This window comes from Watersipora subatra, chromosome 7 (genome assembly GCF_963576615.1).
Source record: "Watersipora subatra chromosome 7, tzWatSuba1.1, whole genome shotgun sequence".
Lineage (NCBI taxonomy): Eukaryota > Metazoa > Bryozoa > Gymnolaemata > Cheilostomatida > Watersiporidae > Watersipora > Watersipora subatra.
Window position 1 is genome coordinate 21,087,540 of NC_088714.1, and position 18,088 is coordinate 21,105,627.

The 18,088-nt window shown below is 32.7% G+C and overlaps 1 protein-coding gene across 1 annotated transcript; it reads left to right on the forward strand.

Moving 5' to 3' along the window:
* Positions 1-1,415: 1,415 nt before the first annotated feature.
* LOC137400535 (receptor-type tyrosine-protein phosphatase eta-like) lies at positions 1,416-17,037 on the forward strand. The gene is made up of 18 exons (XM_068086861.1): positions 1,416-1,424; positions 1,677-1,875; positions 5,586-5,656; positions 5,936-6,146; positions 6,740-6,846; positions 7,160-7,328; positions 7,410-7,419; positions 8,106-8,331; positions 8,509-8,557; positions 8,867-8,963; positions 10,126-10,281; positions 10,389-10,536; positions 10,791-10,878; positions 11,036-11,109; positions 11,554-11,590; positions 15,865-15,965; positions 16,467-16,592; positions 16,831-17,037. Exons 1-18 carry the CDS (start codon positions 1,416-1,418, stop codon positions 17,035-17,037), a joined length of 2,085 nt encoding a protein of 694 aa, XP_067942962.1.
* Positions 17,038-18,088: the final 1,051 nt, after the last annotated feature.

Sequence of the window (18,088 nt, forward strand, 5' to 3'; positions counted from 1 at the left end):
GAAAGTAACTTAACAAATAAAGCAAACTGCAAAAGCTTTTTCTATACCAAGTTTGGACATACATTGTGCCAAGACATAGTAGTGTTACTGTCATACAAATTAACTAGAATATCATATGACACTTCTTTTACAGTAGTTGATGGCTTGTTCAGTATTCTCTTATAAGTTATTAGGATTAATTTTTGTTCAAGATAGTAGAGCTCCTTGAATCACGGCAATTAGGTAGATGGTACAATCATGGTTGATTATTTTCAACCAATTTGTCTTACTCAATAAAACGCTTTTAAAAACTTTTCGGTTTTACGTTTGGCCACTTATGGCTACTGAACTAAAATTTTCATGCTAATAAAATATTTAATTTTTGTAGTTTTGTTTCCGTTTAAGAATTGCTGGTTGAATATCATATGTCAAGAGTTACCATTTTGTTTGTAGCAAGATTTAAACAGCTAAAATCATTTAGTCTTTCAGTGGTCAGTTTTAAAGAAAATTGGGGTCTTTTATTGAAATCCAGTCACAATACTAGTATCCAGGATCACTGACAAGAACAGCACATTTTCTTTTCGAGGCCTGTTCAATAATTTGTTCAAATTTCAGTACTTCCACTTGCTGACAGTTCTAAGAAAATAGCTTATAAAAACATTGTGATATGTTAGATATCTTATAGATTGGTACCAGAGAGCCCAAAAAGGTTGGTGTTCCTCCTAAGCTTTTGTCATATAGAGTAATAGTTATGAGGTAAGACTGTGGAAAGTACAAAACAGTATATTGGAATGTAATGTATGAAAATACACTTGAATGAATAATACCTACATGTATTTAACACAAAAAATGTAAACAAACTAGTAGATTGAAAAATAAACATCAATCAAATTAATACGTGTATTTTTACATTGTCTTAGCTTTCATGAATGCTTGTAGAAGAAATATTGTAAAGGTTTAGTGCGCTACCTTTACTGCTCCACCAGTACAAGACTCAGTGCAAGAGTTTATACATATGTTTGTCTGCTTCGGTAATAAAGGGTTACAATAGAAAGCATGTAACATGTAATGAGCAGGCGCAGAACAGCTCTGCCCTTTTATGTGAACGTTCGTGCTTACATAGCGGGGAGCCTGCCTCTTGTTCCATTTGGTTGGACTCGGCTGGCTTGGCTCGACTCGGCTCAGCTCAGCCCTAGGCTCAGCTCTCAGTTGATCATATTCCACAACAATATTCCATAGTTTGAATGTAAATGTACTTATAGTGATGTATGAAAAGTGAGCAAGCATATTGCATATTACAGCCTGTTGTGTTGAAATGAAAATAATGAACAGGTGAGACAAGAACGAGCACAGATGAGGAAATGGTTTTTAGCTTGAATTATAATTATTGTTGACATTGTACATATGACACAACAAGAGTATTTAAATATGTAACAATGTCTAAAGTAAGTTATATAAGTCTAAAACATCAAGAGGTCATACTGAAAAATCTCAAGTTTCTAAAGTGCTAAAGACTTGTAGACTACTGAATAACTAACTGAACTAGTAATATCAGGTTTTTTAATAAAATATCCACATGGTAAAAGGAGATTATCTAGGATATACAAACAGAAACTAAGTTTAAAAACAAGTAATAAACACATAAAATGAAGTAAATCTAATAAAAGTTTTACTTATCAGTGTGTTTACTATTTTAGGCACCAAACAACATAAACTGTAACGAACAACCACAATACAGATATGATATAACTCCAGGGAATGTATCACCATGGCAGCAGGAATTAACTGGTTCTTTCTACTTGGATGGAGACGTATCATATGACTTCGGTGTTAGAGCAAGGAACAATGCTGGCAACTCAAATTGGGTTTTCATTCAAGGCAGATCTGATGCACTGAGTAAGTTTTTACTGAAATGGTCACTTGAATTGTAACCACAATAACTATCCACACCAATTATCTTAGTCTATGTTTAGTCATACTCTAGTAATGTTTATAAATGTTAAATTATTTACATTAGCTATTCACGCTGCACGGTTGAGTTAGCATTTAAAACTTTCTGCCAAACTTTCTGCATTTAAAGATCTCAATTAGTTCAAAGAAGGCAGACATTAGGTTTTTAGAGTTGAAAACGAGAGGTTATGATAATGTAAAATGAATCGCTCACCGGCAATAATGAATTTTATATTATAATATTTAAAATGGGTGTGTCAGAAACTAACAAAAGGTAGAAAGTAACAGAAAGTATTTTTTGATTGAATTCAAAAGTTAACCCTCATTTAATTTGCTTGGCTGCTCTTGTTGATTCACAATCAATTCTTTTATAAATTCTGACTATGTAGCAATTCGATCAACTCTCTGTAAATTTTAGGTCTCCCAATCAATTTTCCACAAACTCACTTAATACACAAATATGATGAGTGCTTACACACACTCAAAAATAATGTCCTTTTAACACTATTCCATATTTAAAAATACTGGTTGTTAATGGTTAGGTATGTATGGGGGTAAAACTTGCAATGAACATGTTAAGCTTAGCTGCTTTTAACAGTATAATCATTGCAATTGGACCAACTACTAAATGCCTGCCTGCTATAATACATAATGCAGTTGCATTTTTAGCTTATTTTAAAGGAGCGTAAATAGTTAGTTTTTGCTATAAAAAAACTAGACTTTGATGTATTCTAGTAGTTAACCATGTGCTATGAAACATAGGACCTAATTCATTACTAGGCTTATGACGATATATTTTTAGAAAATCAATACTTTTTATGTAAACAATGAGTGTTACCAGTGACTAGTTAGTCTGTAGGAGTCATAAGGAGTCTTTCTGCAGTGGCCTGCCAAAATAAAGCATAGTAGAAGGCCTAAAATATTCATAATTACCTGTTGTGTGGTTTTTAAAAAACCTAAGCGGTTGGTCATAGTTTTTTAGATTATTTAGCGTTTTTCAGACTATAATTTCTATTTTTAAACCTCTAGAATTCTTTAATTCTTAAAAATATGGTGAATTTGTAAACTGTTATTTTTTTACATGTGGATAGTTATTGTACATATGGTAAAACTTAATTTATATAGCTTTTTGAAATTTATATTAACGGCTTTGATAAAATATTCCTTGTCTCGAAGATCGATCATCGCATTGCTTAGTCACGGTAACATTTGCTAAGTATGTCTCTCTCTCTCTCTAATTTGTTTAAATTTCCAGGTCCACAGTTTGTCTCTGGTGATATATTTGTCATGGCAACCAACTCTAGCTGTGTAACAGTATCTTGGTCTAGCCCGACATACCCCGGAGGTAACATATCATCATATGAAGTGAGTAAGCGCATTTGGTTTATATTATATTTCTTTGACAGGTCTCTGCATTTTTGTTTTAACCTTACTTAGCATGTTAATGTGACCAGTTTATGTTAAGCTATTCTTTATATTTTATACATTTTGTTATCAACATGTTTATGTCATCAATTAAAGCTTGACAGTAATAAAAGTATAAATACACCACAAAATAATTTCCATCTACCTCTTCATCATTTTTCTTTTAAAATTTTCTGGAAATTTAAGCTGTATCCTAAAACAAAGTTTATGTTTGCAATTTCAACTGGTAGATATGGTAAATTTGTCAGCAACTTAAAAGCATTTGAATTTTTGAATTCTCAAAAATAAAACAGCAATAACAAATTTTTATTTACTTAACCTTACTGTCCAAAATATTTCTGACCAGTAGTTCTGTCCAACTGTTGTAAATTTAGTAAAGTTACCTTCATTTTGAAGCGTCATATTTTTATTGAGAAATTACACCGTAGCAACAACAATATTTTGTTGATAATAATTTAAATACACTTTTGCACTAATTTCAGTACAAATGTGGAACTAATGGGTTTGTTATGGCTGCTAATGAACAAATGAGCTATCCATTCTGTGGTTATCAACCATACACTGATGTTACCTGTACAGTACGTGCTACTAACAGTGCTGGAAATGGTGAAACGTCTGCATCAAACAAGACCCTTTGCGCTGGTAAATATAATTTATCTACATGTAACAGTTTATGAAGTAGAGATTTGTACACTACAAGAAATGCTTGTATACTTCACATGCATGTACCAATTAGAGAGTTTTATGCTCAACAGACTTTTTGTTAGGTGATGTAATTACCTAAATAAATAGAGGTCATTTGATGCAGTTATAGAATGAAGTTGAAAACTATTCATTATCTGTTGCGCAATGGCTGTTTACTGAATAAAAAACATTGCATAAGCCCTTTCAATAGTTTTGACATATGATTTTAACTAATGTAAGCATATGTAAGATTGTATGTACTGTAAAAACATCAATGAGTTCTTTTATCTGTAACACTAATGATCTTGCCTTCAGGTAAATGTGCAAAGTTACGTAAAACAGCCAATCAAGTTATCAAAGTGTTAAAAGCTGTAAATTTGACAAAAGTGGTTAATGTAAGAACATTTGATAACAGTTTGCACAAGTAAATAAAGGGAACATGTTAAAATTTCACATTGTATCAATTTGTTTAATTTTATTTTGCTGTATCATAACCAGGTGTTTCTGAATAGTTTTGAGGCAATAGGCAGGGTAAAAAGCACCCCAGTATGAAAATTGCAGCATTTCAGCATTTGGAATGCTTAAAAATTTGTTTGGGTGCGAAGAAATTTATTGACATTACTAAAAAGATAAAGCAATACATTCAATGCATTACAACTTAAGTATTCTTGAGTCTGTATGTAAAATTATTTCAATTTACAATCTTGTTTAAATTACGTTCAATCAAGATTGGTATACACTTTTCTATGCCGATTTTTAAATTGGTAATATTACTGATCAGCTATATCATGCTCGGTTTCTAAACAGATTGTTGATAGATAACCATATGTAGTTAGTGTTACACCTATGTATAGCAAGGCTTTGCTTGTATTCAGCATAGATTTGCACTATTTTTCTTACACACAACCTTTATATTTAGTTAAGATTTTTACATTGTCATCCTTATTATAGCCTGATAAAGAAATAATAAGATAATTGTTAAAGCCATGGTCATGTTCTTTTCACGGGTATAAAGTTTACCCTTGAAGAATATACAGCGGTTCACTGCAGACTTGTCCATACAATAATTTGTAACCCATACATTTTTGTAACAAAGAGAACGAGTCACTGTTGTGCACTTTTAGATAGTAAACTTTTCTAATGGGTACATTCACAAGGTTATCTAAGATAAAAACACAATCATATTTGTTTAAACTGAAACTTCCAATAAACTTTTTTGTTACTTAAAATTCCTTAAAGCAATAAAATAAATTTGGTGATCACAGAGAAAAATTGTTTGAGAGCACTTTTAAAAATTTGTAAGCACCTTTATTTTATGTTCTAACATTTGCTGATAGGAATTGATTAAAGCAATCTTAAAATTTTAGCGAGTTCACTCTTATATAATATTATCACAAGGTTTTTATTCCATAATATTTTTACAAGCATATATCCTTCACAATATTTGGACACCTACGTCTTTGCTTGTCTGATCATTTAGCACACCAACTCCAACCATTTATTTTGCTTTAGCAATCCCCGCATCAATTATTCCATAATTATTTCAGGTCCAGAAATTCCAAGGTTTAACGTTATTCCATTTCGAAACTCATCAGCTTCTCTCAACATTTCTTTTGAGGTAACAAATTACTGTTTCAAGTTTTCTGTTACGCATGAAATATTTTGAGTTGGTAAAAGTTTTTAGAAAATGATTTAAAGTTAAATAGATAGTTTTTAATGTTTTTCACCAAGAAACATGTTATTTTGCTGTTTACACACACCAATAGGTTTTCTGCAGTAAAACCTGTCACATTGCAACAAATTTGGTTTATTTCTTATTAAAGAAAGTTTGTTTGCAGAAGCTGATTGTTTTTTACTACAATATAATTTATTTTTGTGATTTGGACTTAAATTTTAGGAGTCAAATCCCTATTGTGATAGCATCACCTACTATGTCATCACTGTTAGCCGTGATGGATCACTAGCTTACAATGATACTACTGAGACTTATGGAATTATCGTCATTCATGATTTGCAAGGATTTACTAACTATTCGGTGGTAATAACAGCTGTCAACAATGCCAACCTAAAGAAAGAAAGCATCCAATATATTCTCACAAGTGAAACAGGTCAGCTTCTCTTCTCATGCATGCACTTATACAACTTCATTCATTTTGCAACTGAATAGGCAAGTTTTCAGAAACCATATTTAGCAAACAAGTAGAACAATATGTACATATTTAAAAAATGTTCCTAAACAATCTTGGAGGAGCTCTACACACTGTCAATTAAGCTAGATGTTTATTGTATGTAATAAAATAAAATGTTACTACTTTAGTTTATAAAGTAAGAACTGCTAACATTTGATTGGCTGATAAACAGTGTCAGTATTATTGGCTTGCAATAGTTCCACAGCTATGCTATTTTACACTCAATGTTTAAATATTTAGCATATATGCTTCTGCTGAGGGCAAAACATTGTTGTAAAGCATCATAGATAATTTTATTTATTAAACTACTTGAGATATGTGTTCATAGTTGAAAAGTATTTAATTTTTGAACTTAGCTTTTATTATAGATACATGTGCAATTATTTGAAAGTCTACGATATTTTGCAATACTTTAAACAATAGAATAGAGTTTATAATATGTTAGAGTTTTAAATCTAGTTCATATGGATTTTTGCACAGTTACTTATACATAGCCTTTTATTTGTATTTAGATCGGCCTGGAAAGCCAAATATCATTGCTATACATTCAACTTCAGATAGCGTCTCTATCAATGTTACGCAACCAGAAGTTCCAAATGGTATCATCAAAGGTTATGCTGTAAGTTTACCTATCGATTAATTAGTATTCTAGCTGCCTCAAAATTTTGACTGTATATACATCTAAAGCATGTCCATGGCTCAAAGCATCTTAATAGCGTCAATATAGTGTATATAACACAATAACATAAAAACCTGAAAATCTAATTATTACAGTCATACCTTTTCAGGCAATCAGGAACTATAATTTTTCTCAAACATTACAAATTTATTGTACGATTAACCTACATGTCTGTGTAATTTAATTTTGTTTCCCGTTTTCATGCTGAGAGTATTTGTCATCTGCCCTTACTCATGCCTATTTGTTCTTATAGTTGAGCTGCTACACCAGTCCAAAAAAATGGATTATGCTGTCAGATGGCAACGCATTTGGCAATTTTTCTGGGTTGCCATCTGCAACAAAAATTAATTGTTCAGTCAAGGCTGAAAACTCAGTTGGCCCAGGGAATGCTGCAACTGCCCACAGCTACACCCAGTTAAAATGTAAGTTCAATGGAACATTTTAAAATTTTATAATTCAGATAGAGTTTACAAATAGTGTGAAGAACCATTTAACTTGTTTAGATGGACTTTGGTTTGTTTTTGTCTGTATTGTTTCGATGAAAAGTATCATTTTACTAATTGAAGATTAAGTACAAATTTTCGATTTCACTCCTTAGTAGTTTTATTGTCCTAAGGATATGCCATTGCTGTCAAAACTAATTCAACTTCTGTTGTTCATTTTTGATGCTGCGTGCAATATGTTTTTATTCTCTGTAGGTTGATAGTTGTTCATTGAAACCTAGCTATTGGCTGCTGATAAACTTACTTTCAATTTATGTATTCTAATTCATTGCAGTGAAAAATACAAGAAACATGCAACCGACCTCCAAAAAAAGCTAAACTCCCGACTGTAACAATAACCATCGGACCCGTATTGCTGGAAAATGTTGATGTTAGGTAAGAAACATTTTCTTAACACGCTTTAATTGGTATCATTCCAGTACAGCTAAAAAAATTTGTAAAACAAATTATGTTTCCAAATTAGGTCAAAATTATTTTGATTTTAGCTAGCATTAAATAAACATTAATTTAGAAAACACCTTCATGTTTCGGAAAACACTTTCAGTTCAAGTGGTGTATTTCTTGGGTAGAATTCTGATGCTGAGCACCTCTTTACTGCAGAATTAAAAGTCATACACCTTTACTGATTCCCTAAGTATTGCACATGTAAAACCGATAACTTGAATGTTATAAAATTGAAGCGCATATTGTTTGCAGTGAATACTTAGTTATGCTGTCAGAACAATCTCGAGAAAAAAGATCTTCTACTGAAGCTACCTGTCCTCAAGTCTCAGCCAAAAATTGTTATGTTGCTAAAACAATTCCTGCAACTGAAATTGGAAGTGAATACAAGTTTATAGCAGGTGACGGATCCGAAGGAAATCCTTCCCTTAATTTTGGGGCAACTTATGACGTGTATTTGGCAGTACGAGTTTTGGTGGAGGTAAGTGCTTCAAGTTGAAATTTTTCTAGAAATAATTTAATCTATTTTATTCAGTATTCAGCATATAACTAAAAAACCTCAGCAAAATTATACTATATATAATCATATCATTTATCAAAAAAGCACTTACTTTGAAATTGTTTAAGTTTTAGGACATCATGCAAATTAATATTGCAGGAAGGATATGAACCACTCATTATGGTCTTTGAACCACAAACAGTTACTGGTATGTTGAATTACATCTGCTAAAACTCGTTTCAGCTTATCAACCAATTTGTGCTTTACTTAGGTTTGAGAAACAATTGACTCACAATTACTAATCAACAAACATTTTACTGGATACAGTTTTAGTAAAAATAAAAATTTCAACTGGTTTTTTTCATCAGCCATAGTATAAAAATATTTATTTGCAACTAACTTCTGAATTAATTGGCATGGAAAACTAATAGTGCAAAAATTGTTTAGCTTTTTGTTTGTCTAGCACAATAATACTCAAAAAACATGTTTAATGACAATATAAAATATTTATTTTTAGCGCCATCTGAACTAAATTCAACTGGAGCCATTGCTGGGGGCGTAGTCGGGACTCTAGCTCTCCTTGCTATTGGTGGAACCATCTTTTTAATATGGAGGTAAGAACACATTGTAATTAAAAAGGTCACTCCAAAAAAAAACTTTACTAAAAAGAAACTCAACAGCTTTAACTTGAATTGAAAACAAATGCAATGTTGCTTAGCAAACACATATAAACCTACCCAAAAGGGACAATTACGTAAAATGAAAACTATCAGAATTTGGTCTCGCTATAGCCTCTTCGTCAAATTAGTTCAGTCTATAACACTAAAAGCGCTTTATAAAATCTTTACTCATCCAAGTTTAAATCGTAAAATAATTGTTTTAGTAATTTTATATATTTAACCCTTTGAACCCTGATGACCGATATTCCGACATTACATAGGGTGTGTCAGAAACCCTAATATCCGTATTGCCGGCATTCATATGGCTCTGTTTGCTAAAGCTGTTTCTAAGTAACAGCATAAAACCAATCAAATTAATTATTGCGCGGGATGTTAGACCAAAAATTTCACTTCCATTTGTAACACTTCAAATATCTTGACTTACTTACTTCGTTATAATAACAGATTTTATTAAAACGACATCACGAAAAAAACGATACGACTCATTCGTTGGTAGGTCATAAATGATTGTAATGCATATGAAGAGCTTTATGATACTAACTATAATTTTCCAGTGTATTTTGAGTCAAGAAAGGATGATGAACATGTGCTAGATGAATATGGTACTACTGTAAATGTTTTTACAAGCCTTTTAACATCATACAAACTTTTAGCCAAAATAATAGTGAAATCATGTTTTTTATGAGATTCGCTGTGTGGTGTTTGACTATTTCATTAGGTTTTACCAAATATAATTGTATTATGAGGACATTTAAATATATTTAATAAAAGTTTAAAAACTTTGTATCATTGGACAAATTGCCCAGGGTTATCTACATGCATTGACAAGAACGGCCAGGGTTCAAAGGGTTAATGAACTCTTAGCTGCTAGCTCATTTCACCTTTGTTGCTATTTGTTGGCAAACCCAGAAAATTTAGCCATTATAAATTTTTCTCCTTATTGAGCATAAATGCAATGATGAGGAATTATTTCGGAGAAAGTATCTACAACAAGCTTATGACGTACAATCATGAATGTATATGAAATGTCAAAATATCAAGAATGTTCAGCAATCAACAAATATTATAAATTGTGTGTCGAAACACCTTATTATAGGCATAGAAGACATTCTGCAAACAATGGTAAGAAGGATGTGAAAGTTTCTACAGAACTTTATTGCCTGGATGAAGGGGAAGGTTCACCATCTGAAGACGTTTCTGCGCCTAGTGGAGTACCTAATCAACCAATAGCATCTGCATCAAATTCCTTACCGTGTGCAGCACTTATCCTTGAACCAAGACATGAACCAGGCAAACAAACAATTCTAGCTATTGCTTTTATGCTATTACTTTTTATTTTGCACTTGACTGATAACATAGTTTTACAGCTGACGGTGACCAAGCAAATGATGAGATGTTGTATGAAAACCCCACAAGAAGTGAAGATAGGACTAAGGCTATTGCTATTGATGAGCTGGAGTTTCACATCAAAACTAATATTGAACTTATTGAAGAACAGTATACAGTGGTTAGTTCACAAACTAAGACTATATTCGGGCATATTTCTTGCACATGAACTTATAGGGATTGTCCAAAGATATCTCGACAATAAGAAGTTTGAGAGTTGAGAAATGAAAAACAGGTACCAGTTTTAGCATCAGGTATTTGATTCCAGTTTTTATAAATTTTAACAAAGCTAGAATGTAGTGCTCAGTTTTTATTCTGATGATGCTCAGCAGCTCGGGCAAGGAATATTTGAATATGCAGCTCAGAATATTTTAGGAGCTGCATCAAGTGCCTGCTCCTACAATGAATGCGGCTTTAACCGCTGAGAACAAAGGAAAGTGTAGATACAAGGGACTGTATCCATGTAAGTATGATGATTTAGGATGTCACTGTAAGTGTGAGAATAGCGCACCTCCAATTTGTTACTATGCAACTTATTCCCAGTCGATAAAACATTTGCAAGTCAAAAAATCGAATAAAACTATTAATAGTTTCAAGTTATGTAATTTTTATTGTTTCAGCTGATAAATACAGAGTTTGCTTGGAGAGAACTGATCCAAACGAGTCGGACTTCATAAACGCATCTATTATGAAGGTTAGCTAAATATGAATGTTTATTAGAAATATGTTATGACGCTGTGCCCTGCGATCATCTTTCAAATTTTCTCCTATTGCAAATACTTTGTGTTCAGTGATTCAAGGTCTTTGCATGCCTATAAAAACAGATTTTATTTCACTCTTGGCTAGCACATGGAAAATAGCAAAAAGAAGTGTAATATCATCCACAAAACTGCAATAAAATATAATATTAAAACAATTTTTGGAAGTCACAAGATTTAATTTTTTCTATCATAGCAACAAGAAAAGTTTCTGCTTGTTGGAGACTTAGCAAGTTTAGCTTGCTTCATGCTACACTTATTGCAATGATATGTAAGAATAAGTGTACATATGCAAATGCTTATTTGTAATATTGAAAATATGACAAATCAATTGTTTGGTTTGTTTATTCAAGCTATTGATAATTATTGAAATGTTGTAGGGCTATAGCAGAGAGGCACAGTACATTGCTGCTCAAGGTATTTACCACCTTGGCTATATTTTATATTATACTAGCGGAATGTCTAGGTTGCACGGGTATTTAAAACAGCTTATAAACAGTGTCAGGTAATGCAATTGCCTGCCACTTGCCATTAGCCTGTCACACTGCCATTGGCTAATTTGAAAAAGCTAGTATTATCTGTATCGCTAAACTTAATAAGAGCCGTCAAAGCAAGCTTCAGTGGCGTTGCACTGTAACGTAACTAACGCAGAGTCACTATACATATTTTAACATAGGTAACTACTCATATTGCCCAAAGAATCCAATGCATCTCGCATAGCTTGATTAGTTAGCTTATTGCCTGGTGATAAAAAAGATCCAAGATCAAATCTTCTGTGCTATGAATTCTTCACTCCAAGATTTTATTAGCTATAGCTAGACAGACCAAATCACAGACAGGCACTGAGATTTATATATAAGGTTGATAATTAACTGCTATGATAATACATTCAACCACATCATAACGTTTCTCTTACAATAAAAATGCTTAACCACTAATTCAACATCAATTTACAAGTAGACAAGCGTAAGATAGTCCATGTTGGTACATGTGCTATTCCAACATTTTGGGTTTACAATTACCAACAAGCGTACTCTTGCAAGTAGATTTCCGGCAGCATTTTGAGTAGAGATGTTGAAATTTTCGCCAAAATAACCTTTTTGATACAATAAAAAGTCAGTAAACTTATGTAGAAATTTATTTTTCTCTATGTAAAAGTATTTATGAATTGGAGCTAGACTGCATATCTTGTCAGTATTTTTGAAAGAAATGCATGATAGTCTATATACAGTTTTATAATTACTTTATAATGTACTGTTGTTTACAGAAAGACTTAATAACATATTCTAGTACTCAATAAGTCGTTTACAGCAACAACTACCATCGTTCTACACGTAGCTTTGAACGGTGTGTTTACTAAAGCTAGCATAACACCTAAATTTAGGTATCAGTGTTATCTATTTCAAGCTTTTGTAAGAATAGACAGACTTGTTTCTTGAAGTGCAGCTACATATATCTGAGCATCTGCATTACTACATTATCTGCATTACCATATATATATATATATATATATATATATATATATATATATATATATATATATATATATATATATTGCTTGTCCAAGCAATCTGCCACAGAGCTTAGTAACTACATCTGGCAGCTAAAAGGCCTGAACACACCGTATACAATTAAATGGAAAATCGTTCAACACGCAAGGCCATACGACCCAGCCACCAAGCGTTGTAACCTGTGCATATCAGAAAAGTACATCATCCTCACAAAACCAGAAATGAGCTCACTCAACAAGCGTAACGAGCTAGCTTCCGCATGCCGACATTCTACTAAATACACACTACGAAATGCAATTACATAGCTATCAGTCGTTATAGTAATTACACCTCTCTTACATATATAACTCAGTTGGACCAAAACAATTTTATCTGATGATTGTCTGTGTAACAGACATGAAACTAATAGTAATGAAGTTGTTTTTTATCTAAGGTTTTACATGAATAAATTTTATATTTAAGCTCTGACCACTCATTGAGCACTATCTGGCAGCTTATATATATATATATATATATATATATATATATATATATATATATATATATATATATATATATATATATATATATTAGAGCTGCACAATGATCGCATTAATTAAACGATTAACTTGACCAATACAAATAAACGATTAACTGAGTTGGGCCAATTAATCTTCAATTAAAATGCAACCGAGGTGATGATCTTGATGTGGTTCCTTTCCTTTGTACTGTTTAGTACCATACGCTATTAATACTAACGTAGCAGGTTACTACCATGTAATTTACTAACAAATAAATATTATGACAAGCAAAACTTTCTTACCAATAAATTAAACCACAATTATTTTGCACTCAACTATGAAAACACATTGAGTGGTTGATGGCTAACATTGAGTGGCTAACATTAAACTTGTTTATACAATACAGGCCAAGACAATGCACAAGCGCCGTGCCGATCTAGCTGTAAGCAGCCATGTTGTTAGTTGTTTGGACATGTTTTTAGGTAATATAGCAACAAAAGTGATTTCAGGATTATTTAAAACGTATCTTACAGTTTATTTTTGTTTATTTTTAAAAACTTTCTCAAGTAAATTATACATCTATTTTCATTTTTCAAAAAAATCACAATCATATTTCAGCTTCAGAATATTAGTAATATAAGATTGACACTTTATTGGAATATGAAAGCAGGAAAATGTCTTCCATCCTAGGTAGCACATTTGTGTAAGTTGTTGAAAGCGTAAACAAGAAAGCGAAGTGCAGTATATGCCAGAAAGAATTTGCTTACCACCACAGCACATCATCATTAAGATATATTTTAACTAATTCTCATCCTACCGCGCAGAAATCATCACCAGCTAGACAACAACTAGTACTACTGACTACTGGCACTACTGTCCCCTGTGAGCAGCTGTTCTCTATAGCTGGCAATATTGTATGTAGGAAGAGGCCATCTCTTTATTCAGATAATGTGAATAAGCTGTGCTGCCTCAACTCTTGGCTGACTTAATTATAGACTTTCATAAACAGTTTTCATACTCATAATAATTATTACATGGTAACTTATCTACATTGTACATAACATGTACTACTGCTAACAATTGCCGAAAATATAATTAATCTATATGTAGCTGTATGATTTGTTTTTGAATATGCAGGTTCTTGCTAGATTAATTCTAAGATTAATCGAAGATTAACTGATTCAGACCAGTTATTAATCGCGATAAATTTTTATAATCGTTGTGCAGCTCTAATATATATATATATATATATAAATTGTTTCCTCACCCCAGTTAACCCGTATGGCTGGTAGTTTCTGCTCTAACTCGAGTCTCCTACCAGAGACCTGGGAGTTTGAGCACTCGCATCAAGATCTTAGCTGTTCCCAATAGCGCACTTTTCTGCAACTCACCTGAGTTGATGGCTGTTGGTATTTGGGCAAGCCACATTTTATGCGCTGGTGTTAGTGCGCCCAGTGTCCCAATGACCACTGGGGTTACAGTTGTTCTTACATCCCAGCATTTTTCAATCTCTTTTACAACAAGGAGATATTTCTCTACCTTTTCTTTTTTTTTGCTGGCTATATTGTAGTCATTGGGTACTGCTATATCTATTATAGTGGCTCTCTTGTTCTTCTTGTCCACCACCACTATATCTGGTTGGTTTGCCAGAACATGCTTGTCAGTCTGGATGTAGAAGTCCCAGAGGATCTTAGCCTGGTCATTTTCATTGACCTTACCAGGAGTTTCCCACTAGTGTTGCGGCTTATTAAGGCCATACTCGTCACATAGACTTCTATACACAACACCTGCGAAATTATTATGCCGCTCAGTGTATTCGTTTCCTGCTAGCTGCTTGCATCCACTGATGATGTGTTGGATGGTCTCAGGTGCAGCTTTGCACAGTCTGCATATAAGTTTTTCTGTGTGCCTGTGTGTATGTATCTGTATCTGTTTATGTCCAGCTATAGCTATTAATATCTTGGAATAAAGAATCTGTATTGCAGAGAGTTTGATATCCGACCCTCTCGTTGGCCAGTTCAAAGCCTTACAAAATAAGCCACATAGGCTTAATGATTTTTTAGGCGACATATGCCGTTATATGGGTGCAAATACACTATCGCTCTTCGTTACAACGCAACGAAATGACGCAATGTCATGGAGGGCGGTAGCGTAATTTTATGCATGCTCAATCGTGAGAGCAAGTTGTTAGCTCTTACCAGTAAGTTTACTCAAATTATCCATTAGTGATATACCAGGCTAACAGTAAGTTGCAGGCAACTACAGTACCCCTCATTGTTTATAGACTGATTTGTAACACTCAGGCAACGCCAGGCATCCAACTGGTTCATCTATATAATCAAACTTTTTACTATTGGTAGCCTTTTTATAACTACATAGAAAAGTGTATGTTTTATTGTAGTATGTTCTTATTAGTTTTGAAAAGCCTCCATTCTATTATAAACATTGTTTCTATTTAAAATAATTATAAACTCTTAGCAGGGTTAGTTTTCAAGGCTCAAAGAACTTTCAAAGCTATTATTAATCTGACACTAAATAGGATGAGGACATTACTAACAAAAGATTAACAATGGCTGAAGGTTTATTTTAGCATTAAATAGAAACCAAAGTTGAAAAGGTAGTGAAACTACTGTATACTAAATGTAAATTGTTATCTTTATCATTTTTCTCCCATTTTTAGGACCGTTTACCGATACTGTCGTTAATGATTTCTGGCTAATGATATGGCAGCAGCAACCAAGTGCTATTGTCATGGTTACTCGAGCAATAGAACAAACAAAGGTACAAAAATTTGTACTTTATTTTAAATTGCTGAATGTATGATGCAGGTATATGAAATAAAAAAGGGACTACTTTGAATGGGTGTTGCAGAGAGTAAAGCCGTTGTTTTTTCATGTTTAACCAGAATGAAAAAGTCGGTCAATACTTCAGAAGCTGATATAATGAAACTTTTGTTAAATGTTGGAAGGCCAAATTAGGTTGCTCCAAAGAAACTTCATATACCAACAGCAACTAAATTTCATTTGTCAGCTTGATTGAACTAAATTCAAATTTGTTCTTGAACAATTATGTGAAATGCTTTCGTTGCTAATAAAAACATAAAGAGAGTAGCCACTAGTTTATGGACTCACACATTTGGTGCAGTACACACAGAAAAACCACTTACACTAGACTGCTAGAATTAACAAAAAATGTTATTTCTAGTCGCAAGAGCCTTTCTATGCGGTGCTCATTTGTATGCTTTCAAGTCATACATCCACTATAAAGTGTTAATAATTGTAGATGAAATGCAAGCAGTATTGGCCACTGTGTAAAGGTCATGTCAAAGTCTTTGGAGAGTTTCAAGTGGAACTAAAAGCGAGTGAGACCTACTCAGACTTCTCTATGAACCAACTAAAAGTTACCTTGGTTAGTAGGTTTTATTCAGTAGCTCTTAAGATTTTAGTTATGTTGGTGTAAAATAATTATTTTTCCTTTGAGTAATATCATTAGCAAAAACTAGAATAAAAAATGAAACACATTTGTGAATTTAAAGGGAATATCACACTGTATGACATACTTTTTATTAATATAACTTCAATATTTATAAAAAAGATTACCATAGTTATTGCCACAGCTCAAACAATATTTATTCTTACTTCTTCAGAATGGCAAATCAAGAATCATCCCGCATTTCAACTACCTAGCTTGGCCAGACCATGGAGTTCCTGATATTGAAGTTTTTGTGTCCTTCCACCGGCTAGTGACAACTACTATCAATCATACAAGTAACAGGCCTCTCCTTGTTCACTGCAGGTCTGACACAAACATTGCTCTGATATCCCCTATCAACTCTTGCGCATGCATGTGTTAGGTTCTCTGGCTGAGTTATGAATGAGAATTTACAATCATTGTCATTATAACTAAAAATATGATGAAGCCTTCTTTGTCACATCTATATACATATACAGTATATATTTCTCAAAGTTGGTCGTAGGTGTGTCATTCTAGCTATAGCTATTAAAATCTTTTAATTAAATTCCGTCTTGTGATGAACTTGAACTCACAACAGATGCATCTGCATGCAAGATTTATAGCAAGTGCTCCACCACTGAGCTACATAAGGCATCTTGATCATTTTCTGTGTACCATACGCACACGCTAAATATTTTAGCAATACGCCGACACATTACGATGCCCCTGTTAAGAAATATTTTTCGTAAGGTTCAATTAATATATCTGGGGTCAAGCCAATTCTTCTCACGCTGACAATCATGTTATTTATGTAGGAAGAGCCTCGACATTCTCTCTCCGTTCGGTCAGACAAAGACCGTGCAATATCTCATTTTTACATTTGTACTAGTATTGAAAGGTACCAGCATATCGTCGTATTCAGTTTTGATGGATAGCTTCTGGTGGGACAGTAACCTTTTTTATACACACACACTTCTATGCAAAAGCTTTTATTATTTATTCAACAGATTTAAAATTGTATTTTGTTTTCTCAATTTGTATTATTTGTATCATTACCAGATCATCTTTTTACAGTAATCGTAGCAAAACATACTTAATTTAGCTATTACTTGCTAATTATTTTGCATTTACATTTAAAACTTTTATAGTTGTTCAATTTATTTGACTTGCACAAAACATTTTCCTCATGATGTGAAATTGGAAAGTTACAGTTGTTTGAAAAAGTTTGAAAATGCTAACAGTTGATTTAATTTTTCTCTTAATTTAGTTAAACTGCAGAACTCTCTTTTTTCATGATATGAACTTGAAAGTTAGTATGGTAACTGTTTTTAAATGTTAAATAGAAAAATATTTTTTTGTGCAAAGACTGTTATTACCCGGGCAACCCGGGCCACGCCAAACTATTATATTGTCGATAATAGTAAGTTTATTATTTATAATAATAATGAATA